This window comes from Doryrhamphus excisus, unplaced genomic scaffold (genome assembly GCF_037039965.1).
Source record: "Doryrhamphus excisus strain RoL-2023G ecotype Guam unplaced genomic scaffold, RoL_Dexc_Guam_v1.1 HiC_scaffold_24, whole genome shotgun sequence".
NCBI lineage: Eukaryota > Metazoa > Chordata > Actinopteri > Syngnathiformes > Syngnathidae > Doryrhamphus > Doryrhamphus excisus.
In genome coordinates, this window is record NW_027621862.1 from 135,518 (window position 1) to 149,194 (window position 13,677).

A 13,677-nucleotide genomic window follows, 5' to 3' on the forward strand; every position below is an offset into this window, starting at 1 on the left:
ATACATCTATATATAAAAGAAGATACTAATGTAATAATAATTGTGCCATCACATGAGGAATCAGGAGGAGTAGCATTAGTTGCTAATCACTCGATCATAGTCTGTGACTCAGCTCAGGATTTCCATCTTCCCGGAGGGGGGGGGGGTCAGAACTTCAGCTCAGGTCACATCTGATATCCTTGTTGAGCTTCCCGAATCCATTATAGGGTGCCATTTGTATGTGTGTGTGTTTGTTTACAAGCTAATGTCCTAAAATGTCGACTTTCCAAGCATTAAGTCACATGCGCGGCACAGCCAATCAAATGAGCAATAAAGAGAAGATTGGTCACAGCCTTTGCGTGAAAGCCAAGCACAACGACCACACGAGGTCTTTGTCGGTTACATCGGGGATGGTATCGGTGTTATCAGTTCAAAGCTTCATCATGTGATCGTCTGCTTTTCTCAGAAGCGCCGTGGCAACATGGTGAACCGGCGTTTCAGTCCATGACAACAGTCTTTTTTACTCCACAATATTTCATGATAAATAAGATCAATCGTTCTCCAACTGTGACGATTCCTTCTACTGTACTTGCTGTACCAACACAAAACGAATACAACAATACATTTTGCCACCAAAGCGCTAAGGTTTGTCATAGTTTTGTAGTACTTATAATTCTAATAATTACTGTCCACGTTTTGCCACATTTTTGCCACTTTCATCCCACAAAGACAAAAATGGAGAGCCTGTGCATTTTTTTTATGGACTATGACTGCTAAATAACTTCCCATGGGGCCAAAGAAAGTTATTAGTGGCAGCAATTTGACAGAGGTGGGAAACACAATTAAATGAAATCAGAAGCAAGAACGCATCAACAATAAGTTCCATCTGTTTGTCATGTAGAATTATTCCACATTGTTTTTTTTTTATTTTTGAGTGTCAGGAACGGATTGATTCTATTTACATGATTTCTTGGGAGAAAAATGTTTCCCATTATTTCCATACATGCAGTTCAAAGTTTTTGTAAAAACGGCCAAATGTTCCTACCAGGAGGATTAGTATTTTTATGCCCCCAATCACATGCTGCTTTATAATCAGTGAGCCAAAAATCACATTTCCCGATGTGAAACATGGGGCATGTTTGATTGACGGGGTGCATCATATGACATATTGTCATGCCGCCCCCCTAATGAGTGCGTTCACACTCCTTAACGATCCTTCCCACAATTTCAATGATGACTTTGACCTTGAAGAATTTGGTTTTGGCACGCTGGCTTTGCAGATTATTATTTGTTCCACATTTGATTTGATATTTTCTGGATGGTAACGTCATGCTCACACTCTTTTGTTTTGCACGTCAACATTGCTCCTGGAGATAAAGTACAACTTAACAAAAAATAACCGGAGCAACTACAGTCAAATCAGAACAAATGTGAAGACAGTAAATGTGCAACTTTTCCATTCCCAAGCCAGTTATGCAGGATTTATTCTGTATTTTTTTATTTATCTGTGCTGGGATCATAAGTATATGTATACATTAACACAAACACTGATGATAATGGGTAATAGTTGCAGTATCTTGCCCTATTAAAAAGAAAAAACACAGCTGAAACTTCTTTTCTCTGCGGATCGACACACATCTATATATATTTTTTTTCATCATTTATTTATTTTATTGATCATAAAAGGTGGTTTGACATGACTGATTTTCACCATTTAAAGACACATAGGCAGTCGGAGTCTGCACTTTCCACTTGGGTTAATGTGCAAGTTAAGGTGAAAAACGGCTCTCGCTATGCAGACACATCCCTTCTAATAAATGACATATAACCCCAATAATCCAGTCGTTCAACAACTTTTTCTTCTGCAAACAAAAGCCAACACAAATAACGTATTATTTACAAGTCTCAATGCGTCAGAAAGTTCAGGTTCCAGATTAAACAAAAGACCAGACGTGACGCAAGAAAAACATTCCAAGATGGAGGGGACGCATACTGCACACATGCTAACATTTGAGAGGCCGCTAGAACTAATGTAAGACCAATTGATGTTCAAGCTAAGGCAGTCAGTAATTAGACACGCCAACTGGAGCCACTACAACTCAGGTCATGCTGTCATCCAAGGATTTTTATGCACGCTTATTAATTATAGCCAGAACACATTTAGCGCCGCAACTAGATCCACAGACAACATTTTATATATGGCATTTGACTACAGGTCAGCTTGTCCATATCGCATAGATGCACTTGTTTTGGGTGAAGGACGTTGTAAAGGCTGGCAAATGGCAATAGGAATTTCAATAGAAAGATTGACAATAGAGTGACAATTGTGGCTAAAGCAGGATGTCCATAGAAACACTACAGAAAGGGGTGCAGAATCTGGAAGATCTAGAAAGCTTTCCGTGCTGGTTATTGTGTATAGCTGCTCTATAGGAGTCCGCAACTCATTAGAAAGGGCCAAAAATAAGCATAATAGGTCCAACTCAATAAAGCAACATTCTAATGAATTTAAAGTGAACATATAGGAGAAGTAAACATGGTCCTGTGGAATTGACCACCAGGTGGTTGAGCACGGTTTCTATGAATGCATTATTTGGACATATTTATTTCATAATATTTGTAATATAACGTCAACGTGTAACTTGTTACTTTCCACCTTGAATGCTGAATCCCAGAAGTGTTTTTTTGACAAAGCTACCGCCTGTTCTCATGGAAACAAGACGTCTTCCGTCACTTCCTGTTTGGGGCTGCTCGTGGCGGGAGATTCCAACATGGCGGTGCAGCCGAAGAAGAACCTGTCGATGGACAGCGCGGCCGAACACGGCTTCCTGAACTTCTATTTCTCCATGCCGGAGAAGCCGGCCACCACTTTCAGAATATTCGACCGTAACGACTACTACACCGTCCACGGGAAAGACGCCGTGTTCGCGGCGAAGGAGGTTTTCAAGACCAACGGTGTCATTAAGCTCTTGGGCTCGGGTGAGCCTCCCTGTGGAGTTGAGCTAACTCCTAGCTAAACTATGATTAGCTGACGCTAATGTTAGCCTCGTGCTTGGGAGTTTCCGGCCGTTTGAATTTGTTTGTCAACAGGGAGCCGGACGTTGGAGAGCGTGGTCCTCAGCAAGCTCAACTTCGAGGCGTTTGTGAGAGATCTGCTGCTGGTGAGGCAATACCGGGTGGAGGTGTACCGGAACCACGGCAAGAGCAGCAAGGAACACGACTGGAAGCTGGAGTACAAGGTGAGCCTGCCTTTGTTGGCTTAATGTTTACTGTAACCTGTTTACCTTGGTCGTCTTATCGTTTACTGTAACCTGTTTACCTTGGTCGTCTTATCGTTTACTGTAACCTGTTTACCTTGGTCGTCTTATCGTTTACTGTAACCTGTTTACCTTTGTGTTTTACTGTTTATACGTGGTAGATGAGTACCCTTTTTGGAGTTGCAGACACGCCAATCAATAGAAATACAATACTACTTAGTTTACCATAGAATGAGAATCAGTTTGAGGCGCCGCTGCTAACAACAACCCAGCAACCACAATAATCAACATTTGGCACTAAAATGGCTTTCTTCTCTTTGGAGATGTTTGTAGTTTTCGTTACAAGCAGACATAAGGGAAGTACAACTAGTGGCTTGTCTCCTTCCTGGCTACTGTGCCCTTGAGCAAGGCACTGAACTCCTCAGTTCAGGTGCTCAATACAATAAATCCTTATTTATATTACCGGACCACTTAGGCCTCTCCCGGGAACCTGACCCAGTTTGAGGAGATTCTCTTTGGCGTTGGAAATGGAGCAGAAGGCTGCGCGGGTGTCGTGGCCGTCCGCGTCGCCACTGGCACAGACGGACAGCGCGTGGTGGGCGTGGGCTATGTGGACGCCGCTCAGAGGACCATGGGCGTGTGCGAGTTCCCAGACAACGAGATCTTCTCCAACCTGGAGTCCCTGCTGGTCCAGCTCGGCCCCAAAGAGTGTCTTCTTGCTCAGGGGGGGGGCGGCAATGCTGAAGCAAGCAAGCTACGGGAGGTAAGCGTCCCCAGCTCATCATTTTTGAACAGATCAGGTGTTGCTGTGACACGCTTTGTGTGATATCGTAATACATCTTACGAATAAGGATTGAATTTTATTCTTCCGATATGTGGGGGCCAAGGCAAAGTGAGCTGTGGGCCGTGAGTGAACCTCTGATTTCGTGTCGATAATGAGCCGCTTCCCTCACTGCGTTTATACAGGTCGTGCAACGTGGTGGCTTGCTGGTTTCAGACAGGAAGCGAGCCGAGTTCAGCAGCAAGGATGTGGTCCAAGACCTGAACAGGCTCCTGAGAGCCAAAAGAGGAGAGGTGGTAGCCAGCAACACCCTCCCAGAGCTGGATAAGCAGGTGAGGGCACCTCCATACGTACTTGACGTACCCGCTCATTGAAATTTGAGACCCCAAGGGGGGGCGGGGGTCATTGCTGTGGAATTTGGTGCTTTTATGTCATCAGTACCTCTGTCATGTTTTTGCAAAAGTAGATTTGCGGTTACGTCAAAATTGCATTTGGAATATAGTAGACCAAAGGTCCTTTTCTTCTTTTGTGGTGAAAATGTCTTCCATCCCCGCTTGCACAAATACAGGACAACAATGTCAACACGGGCAAGGCAAGTTTATGCGTTTGCGTGAATGTCACCTGAAAAACACAACAGCTCACGACTACTACAATAACGTAACGTTGAGAAGAGAATCAAGACAAGCGTAGCTTTGCTAGCTCGTAGTACCTCCTGCCATGTCTGTGAATTGCTGATATGAACGTGGAAGCAGTCCCTGCTTGGAGAAGCCTGTGTGTGATTGCGTGAGAGCGTAAGAAATTCAATTCAGTCTTGTTTTGTTGCAGGGAAGTCTGCTAAGATGAAGGCTAACTAGCTTTTTGGCGTAGCATTAGCTCGCCTGCTGTAAACATGTAAATGGTACTTTATTTCCTGTGGAAACATTTCAGAGAGCTGTTTCTTTGTTTATATTCAACTTGTAAGAGATGGAAGTGCTTGCTCTTCTGGAGCTCCTTTTTCTATTTGTTTGGTTAAATAAACACGCTGTAGGCATATTATTCAGGAGTTGTATGCCAATTTCTGCACCCAGGCAAATAGATATCTGCTCCAAAAGTCGGTCATCAGCCTCCTTAACTACAAATAATCTTACCGGTCCATCTGTAGTTTTGAGGGCCTCTGAAGACGTGAGGTGTTAACTAGACGAGTGGGTTGCTCAGCACAGACTTGAAAAACCCAGGAGGTCACTCATCCAGGCAGCGCATCCATGGATTCACACTGCAGATGATCTGTGAAATGTGACAACTTCTGCTTCTCTCTGGCTGCCTTGAACCATGACCAAGTCATGGTTCAAGGCAAGAGTAAATAAGTGCACAAACAACAGGTTGCCGCTTGAATATTCTGAATAATAAGAATAATAAAAAATTCAAATGCTTCAGTAAAACAACAAAAACGCAGGCAACACACTCCCAAAAATAATTAGGCTTCTTTTTTCTATCAAGTACAAAATAGAGGCATTTTTTGTTTGCTTAAGGGACCTCAGCTGTTAGAGCAATAAATAAATGATAAATAAATGCTAATCGGAAAACCTCGTGACAGCATTTATTTCAACATTGGTGTATTACTGTAAATGTATCCATACATTAGTTTCATGTTTGATGTATCACTGCTAGCATACGTACTGTACATATTAGATATTGTTCTCTGATTGGTTTATCATTTATCACTGATTGGGGGCGGGGGGTGATATGGACAGGTCCACTTACATCCATAAAGCTCCTCTTTGGTCTTCCTCTACGCCTCCTACCTGGCAGCATCCTTCTACCAATATATTGACTATCTCTCCTCTGGACATGTCCCAACCATCTCAGTCTGGCCTGAAGGACTTTATCTCCAAGGCCTCTAACATGGAATGTCCCTCTGATGTACTCCTTCCTGATCCTATCCATCCTGGTCACTCCCAATGTGAACCTCAGCATCCTCGTCTCTGCTACCTCCAGTTGTGCTTCCTGTCTCTAGACCAAACATCATGGCATACACATTTTGTCCATCTTGCTGCGGCTAATCTTCATTCCTCTCCTTTCCAGGGCAAAGCTCCATTGTTCTAGCATCTCCTCCACATGTTCCCTACTCCAACTACGAATCCCAATGTCAGTCTCCGTGGGTGCTTGCTGATGAATTTGACATGGAAACTGCTTCCTCCCCAGGTGGCCATGTCCTGCCTGGCAGCCGTGGTGCGTTATTTGGAACTGCTGTCCAATGAGTCCAACTTCAACTCCTTCAGTCTGGCATCGCTGGACCTGGGTCGGTACCTGAGGCTGGACAATGCTGCTGTGAGGGCGCTCAACCTCTTCCAGGTAGGTTTAGCGACTATTACTTAGACATAGTATTACATAGACATAGTATTACTTAGACATAGTATTACTTAGACATAGTATTACTTAGACATAGTATTACTTAGACATAGTATTACTTAGACATAGTATTACATAGACATAGTATTACTTAGACATAGTATTACTTAGACATAGTATTACTTAGACATAGTATTACTTAGACATAGTATTACTTAGACATAGTATTACTTAGACATAGTATTACTTAGACATAGTATTACTTAGACATAGTATTACTTAGACATAGTATTACTTAGACATAGTATTACTTAGACATAGTATTACTTAGACATAGTATTACTTAGACATAGTATTACTTAGACATAGTATTACTTAGACATAGTATTACTTAGACATAGTATTACTTAGACATAGTATTACTTAGACATAGTATTACTTAGACATAGTATTACTTAGACATAGTATTACTTAGACATAGTATTACATAGACATAGTATTACTTAGACATAGTATTACTTAGACATAGTATTACTTAGACATAGTATTACTTAGACATAGTATTACTTAGACATAGTATTACTTAGACATAGTATTACTTAGACATAGTATTACTTAGACATAGTATTACTTAGACATAGTATTACTTAGACATAGTATTACTTAGACATAGTATTACTTAGACATAGTATTACTTAGACATAGTATTACTTAGACATAGTATTACTTAGACATAGTATTACATAGACATAGTATTACATAGACATAGTATTACTTAGACATAGTATTACTTAGACATAGTATTACATAGACATAGTATTACATAGACATAGTATTACATAGACATAGTATTACATAGACATAGTATTACATAGACATAGTATTACTTAGACATAGTATTACTTAGACATAGTATTACATAGACATAGTATTACATAGACATAGTATTACATAGACATAGTATTACTTAGACATAGTATTACTTAGACATAGTATTACATAGACATAGTATTACTTAGACATAGTATTACATAGACATAGTATTACTTAGACATAGTATTACTTAGACATAGACTTTCTTTATTGTCAATGCACAATAACACAGCAGTGAAATTGCCAACGAAATTGATGGAACCAACTGATGACGTATTTGCCCTTCTCCAGGGGGCACCCAACGACACCAGCGGGGCTCACTCATTGGCCGCTCTGCTCAACAGGTGTCGCACACCTCAGGGCCAGCGACTGGTCAACCAGTGGATTAAACAGCCGCTCTTGGACAGAACCAAAATAGAGGAGAGGTAAAGGGGATGCTCACTTTCACTACATATTGGAATGCCTCTTTACCCTCACAACCACAGCTCCCTCGTACCGGCAGCACTCGTAAATCTATGCTTACGTCCAAGTTACTCTTAAGGTCACTGCCTGTTGAGAAGAGATGTGTGTGTGTGTGCGTGTGCGTGCGTAGGCTAGACCTGGTGGAGAGTTTTGTGTGCGACTCTGAGCTGAGGCAGACTTGTCAGGAGGACCTGCTGCGGCGCTTCCCTGATCTCCATCACCTGGCCAAGAAGTTCCACCGCCACAGCGCCAACCTGCAGGACTGTTACCGCGTGTACCAGGCTGTGGGCCACATCCCTGCCCTCGTTGCCGCATTGGAAAGATATTCAGGTGCCAAATATGAATAAGCACTTTGTTTGAACTTCTTCAACATAGTTTTATGTTTACATTTGCCTTTAGATGATGAATGACACATTTACTTTTTATTTTCACTTGATACTCCTGCTCACAACATAAAGGAAACTAATAAAATAAGACTTCATAGGAAAGCATTCCCATAGAACCTCCCAAAAAAAACACCTCCCATGCCAAACCTAACTTTAAACCGTTGTCACGCTGGATGTCGGCTAATCCTGTGACATTTCAGCTCGGTGAGAAACAATGCAAGCGTCTGTTTGTGTGGCGTCATCGCCGTTAGGTCCAAGTGGCCTGATTTGAGAATATGTTGTTAAGAATAAGCATCACATGACTCGACATGACCGTACGCGTGCTCATCAAATGTTTTGACCTCCTGGGACCGTTTTGTTGATGAGGCATGTCTTTCAAATCTCTGATAGAATTGACTTGTTTGTTGTTGTTACCTATGTGACGTAACGAGGACATGCATTGGTGATACTAGGTAGGAGTACAAAGTAAATAAGACAAATATAACTCCACCATACACAGTAATGGCTGAAACACAATATGTACAGTAAGGTTAGCTATGAAACACAATATGTACAGTAAGGTTAGCTATGAAACACCATATGTACAGTAAGGTTAGCTATGAAACACCATATGTACAGTAAGGTTAGCTATGGAACACCATATGTACAGTAAGGTTAGCTATGAAACACCATATGTACAGTAAGGTTAGCTATGAAACACCATATGTACAGTAAGGTTAGCTATGGAACACCATATGTACAGTAAGGTTAGCTATGAAACACCATATGTACAGTAAGGTTAGCTATGGAACACCATATGTACAGTAAGGTTAGCTATGAAACACCATATGTACAGTAAGGTTAGCTATGGAACACCATATGTACAGTAAGGTTAGCTATGGAACACCATATGTACAGTAAGGTTAGCTATGAAACACCATATGTACAGTAAGGTTAGCTATGAAACACCATATGTACAGTAAGGTTAGCTATGAAACACTTTCCTGTGGTCGGCATCAGATGTGGAAATAACCGCATTCTAAATGGGCGGCGTTTAGCGTCCCGTGATTGTGCGTGTGTGCATTTCCCCCTAGGGAGCTACCAGGTCCTGTTGGAGGCCATCTTCATCTCCCCCCTCCGAGACCTGCAGGGCGACTTCAGCAAGTACCAGGAGATGATGGAGACCACGCTGGACATGAACCAGGTGAGCTCACTGATGGAGCGTTTCTTCATTCAGCGCTTTAGAAAACATCTTCATTGAGGGATTGAAAGAGAACTCCTATTTTAAAATGCTTCATTTATTCTTCTGTTGTAATCTTTTTCGGCGTATCTTCCGCGACGTATGGAAAACGTGTCAAGAGACACACTTCCCACTTCCAATAACATACTTCCTGTCCTCCAGGTAGGACTTGATTGTATTTTTACCGTCTGCTTTTTCTTCAGATCGAGCACCATGAGTTCTTGGTGAAGGCGTCGTTCGATCCCGTCTTGAGCGAGTTGCGACAGAAGATGGACGCCCTGGAGAAGAACATGCAGGCTGTGCTGAACAGCGCCGCAAGAGAGCTAGGTGCCCCCCCCCCCCCCCCCCCACTCCAAAGGTTATGACACCCTCTAGGGCCGGGACCCTTGACTCTTGACCCCGGCGTGTCCTCAGGTCACGCTTCCCAATTGCTGGCCAACGTGTTGGTGTCCACAACTATTGGGCATCCATGATTGATTATGATGATGCAAGCCAACATTTGTCCGTGTCTCTTGGACTGAGTGATGATTCCGTCTCAGGTTTGGATGCGGGCAAGACGGTCAAGTTGGAGTCCAACAGCATGTTGGGCTTCTACCTGCGCGTCACCTGCAAGGAGGAGAAGAGCCTGAGGAACAATAAGAAGTTTACTACCCTGGACGTGCAGAAGAACGGCGTGCGCTTCACAGACGGGTTTGTGCGCCCCGTCCCAGGGGGCTGGCGGCGTGCGCTGACCGCCGGTGGTGTGTTTGTGTCTGCAGCAAGCTGAGCGCGCTCAACGAGGACTACACCCGCAGCAGGGAGGAGTACGAGGAGGCCCAGAACGCCATCGTCAAAGAGATCATCAACATCGCCTCAGGTGTGGAAACCATCACATGCTCGTCACGCCGTCAGGGTGGCGTGTCATCGATTGGACAGGAAGTACTCGTCTGTGTGCCTGAACTTGCCCTGACATGACGTTCATGTCGTTCATCTTCTCCTACAAACGCCAAATTGTTTCTAATCTCGTCCAACCAGGCTACGTGGACCCTCTGCGCTCGCTGGGTGATGCGGTGGCCCTGCTGGACGCCGTGGTCAGCTTCGCCCTGGTGTCCGTCTCGGCCCCCGTGCCCTACGTGCGACCCCGGCTGCTGGCGGATGACGGCCCCCGCCGTCTAGAGCTGCGGCAGGCGCGCCATCCCTGCATGGAGGCGGACGCAGACACCTGCTTCATTCCCAACGACGTCTCCTTTGTTCAGGGAGAGAAGAGCTTCTTCATCATCACAGGTGGGTGGAGCCAAATGACGCCTCTGGTAGAGCGATGCAAGGCAGTAGTAGCTGAGCTACGTTCAACAGATCAACAGAAACCAAACAGGATCCTAAAGTAGCAAAGAAAACGCTTCCATTGTCCGCCGTTTGGCCCTCAGGACCAAATATGGGCGGCAAGTCCACGTTCATCCGCCAGGTGGGCGTGATCGCTCTGATGGCTCAAGTGGGCTGCTTCGTGCCATGCGAGGAGGCGGAGCTCAGTGTGATTGACAGCATCCTGGCCAGGGTGGGGGCCGGGGACAGCCAGGTGAAGGGAGTGTCCACCTTCATGTCCGAGATGCTGGAGACCGCCGCCATCTTGCGGTAAGCTAAACGCCCGTGAGGCTGGTACCAGACCAACCCAGTGTTTTCTCCTTCCCCGCGCAGCTCGGCCACGGAGAAGTCGCTGGTCATCATCGATGAGCTGGGCCGCGGTACGTCAACGTACGACGGCTTCGGCCTGGCGTGGGCCATCAGCGAACACGTTGCTGCCAAGATCGGCTGCTTTTGCCTGTTTGCCACACACTTCCATGAGCTGACGGCGCTGGCGGCGCAGCAGACCGCTGTGCGCAACCTGCACGTGACGGCGCTGACGTCCCGTGACACGCTGACCATGCTGTACCGAGTCAAGCCAGGTCAGTGCCTGATTGACTGTGGTGTGACCAAAGGGGGGGGGGGGCAATCCAACCTTGAAGTGCATTTTAAAGGGGACGCTTGTTCTGCCCTAGAAAAGTACGTACAAGCTTGTATTCTCCTGTTAAAGCAGCCAAAGTTTCACATCATGAGGTTGAGTGTTTGAGAGCGAGCCCTGACAGAAGTTTAGGATGGCTGTGGAAGCTCGCTTTCCGTGAGTTCTAACGCTGACTCTCTGTGAGGTCACAATGAGCAGACCTCCATATATGGGCATGCGCTGTGGTCCGCCCTCCCACTGGTCTCTGTTTACGGTTGTTAGCTACGGTTCCCAGGAAATGAAATCTGTCAACAGCATCTCAGACGGGATTTTTTTTTTTCCTCAGAGGAAGCCATCTGAAGCAAACACCCACATCTTAGCTTTGGGTTAAAGCTGACAAAGCAAGTGCTAATATAGACATTTTATTTTTCCTCTCAGGGGTGTGTGACCAGAGTTTCGGGATCCACGTGGCCGAGTTGGCGTGCTTCCCGCCGTCAGTGGTTGCCATGGCCAAGGAGAAGGCGGAGGAGCTGGAGGAGTTTCAGGATACGTCCGAGCAGCAGCTGGGGGAGCCTGAAGCCAAGAGACGCTGCAGAGACAAGCAAGTAAGAACGCTTTTTGTGTGGGGAGGGGGGGTCGGGGGGCATGCAAGTTCTGTTTGCCATTTGAGCGTTACCGCGCTTCAACTTTGTGTGTCCGCTCCGCCCCTCTTTTTGGCAGGTAGGAGAGAGCTTGATCCGGGACTTCCTGCACAAAGTCAAGTCTCTTCCTGCCGCCTCCATGACGGAGGAAGAGGTGAAGGGTGAGCTGAGGAAGATGAAAGAGGCTCTTCTCGCTGTGAACAACACTTATGTCACGGAGCTGCTTGCACGCTCGCTTCCTGTCAAAACCTGATTTTTTTTTTGATTTACTAGTTTGACTTTTAATGTCAAGTTGGCCAGTTTTTTCAATAAAGCATTATTTAAAAAATACCTTTTGTGTTTGGTAAGTTGTGCAGGGTAGTGCAGCTGGTTTTATGGCATAAAATGCCAGATTTTGATTTGGTGATTTTTGAGAAAAAACGACATACTAACCCCTTACGTTTTTTGTCATTTTTTTCAACTTGCTTCTAAAGCACTTTTCTGTCAAAAATAAAAGTGGAAACCTCACACGCATTCAACAGGGGACCCAGAAGCATCCAAAAATGGCATAAAATGCCAGATTTTGATTTGGTGATTTTTGAGAAAAAACGTAAGGGGTTAGTATGTCGTTTTTTGTCATTTTTTTCAACTTGCTTCTAAAGCACTTTTCTGTCAAAAATAAAAGTGGAAACCTCACACGCACTCAACAGGGGACCCAGAAGTGTCAACATAGCACGGTACAGCTCAGCACAGCACAGGTGAGAACCTTGAAATATAAAAGGGAATGTGTATAAGTACATAGAATATACACACACATATTATATAACAATAATACATACATATAAGGTATATAAATCAGTGCCGTGTTGTTCAGCAATGTAGTAACCATTACGCATTTTTTGACAACGCTTGAAAGTATTTTTATCCCATTTATCTTCATTTGTTCACCTACTCTTTACTTTATTTCTTTCTTCATTATTACGTTATTTTATATGATTTGCTTATTTACTTACTATAAAGACTCCAGTTTAAGATAAGCACACTAAATGCGCAAAGGAACGAGCATAACGCATTCCCTTCGAAGCCCTAAACCAGCTGTTCGGGCCAATTAGGGCCAATTAGGGCCAATTAGGGCCAATTCAATGAACGTGTGCACCTCCGCGACACCAGCGATCGACGGCATTCCAGATGCCATGCTTCGACCAATTGGATCCTTACTTTGACCAATTGGATCCTTGCTGGTGCTTTTAATTCAATCATAACAAGTGAAATCGTGAAGAGTGCTTGCTTCAATATTGCTTCAACCTCATGATGTGAATATTGAGGGAAATATATAAATATTGAGGGAAATATGAAAGGCAGTTTCAGTTTCTTACCGGCTGCCTCTTCAGTGTTGGACCTCCAGCTTGCTTTTTGGAACCTTTTGGAACCTCTTGGAAGCCACCCGTCTGCAGCCTTACCTGCTGAAGGGGAAGTCGTGCTCGATTGCAAACGCCCAGGTGCGCGTGGAGCTGATTCCCACTTCCGGTTCCGATTTTGTCCACTTTGTCACCCGTGTTTAATTTCAAATAACAACATGAAAACTGCAACGAAAACATCGTTATTTGCTTAATTAGGGCTATGAAAAGTTTTTTTATGGGGTCATTTATTCCTTCCTCTGATTCAAGTTGTCCCCAATGTTCGTCTTATCGAAATTATTTTCGACAATGGTTTGACTTGGCATACAGTAAGGTAGTTTTATCGGACACGATGTACAGTAAGGTAGTTTTATCGGACACGATGTACAGTGAGGTAGTTTTATCGGACATGATGTACAGTAAG

The 13,677-nt window shown here is 44.4% G+C and overlaps 1 protein-coding gene across 1 annotated transcript; it reads left to right on the forward strand.

The window, feature by feature from the left end:
- The first annotated feature begins 2,675 nt into the window (after positions 1-2,675).
- Positions 2,676-12,211, forward strand: msh2 (mutS homolog 2 (E. coli)). The gene is made up of 16 exons (XM_058061575.2): positions 2,676-2,955; positions 3,067-3,215; positions 3,709-3,996; positions 4,200-4,346; positions 6,196-6,345; positions 7,507-7,640; positions 7,808-8,007; positions 9,137-9,246; positions 9,486-9,609; positions 9,822-9,972; positions 10,041-10,138; positions 10,297-10,545; positions 10,686-10,890; positions 10,954-11,201; positions 11,675-11,841; positions 11,957-12,211. Exons 1-16 carry the CDS (start codon positions 2,748-2,750, stop codon positions 12,128-12,130), a joined length of 2,802 nt encoding a protein of 933 aa, XP_057917558.2. The 5' UTR covers positions 2,676-2,747; the 3' UTR covers positions 12,131-12,211.
- Positions 12,212-13,677: the final 1,466 nt, after the last annotated feature.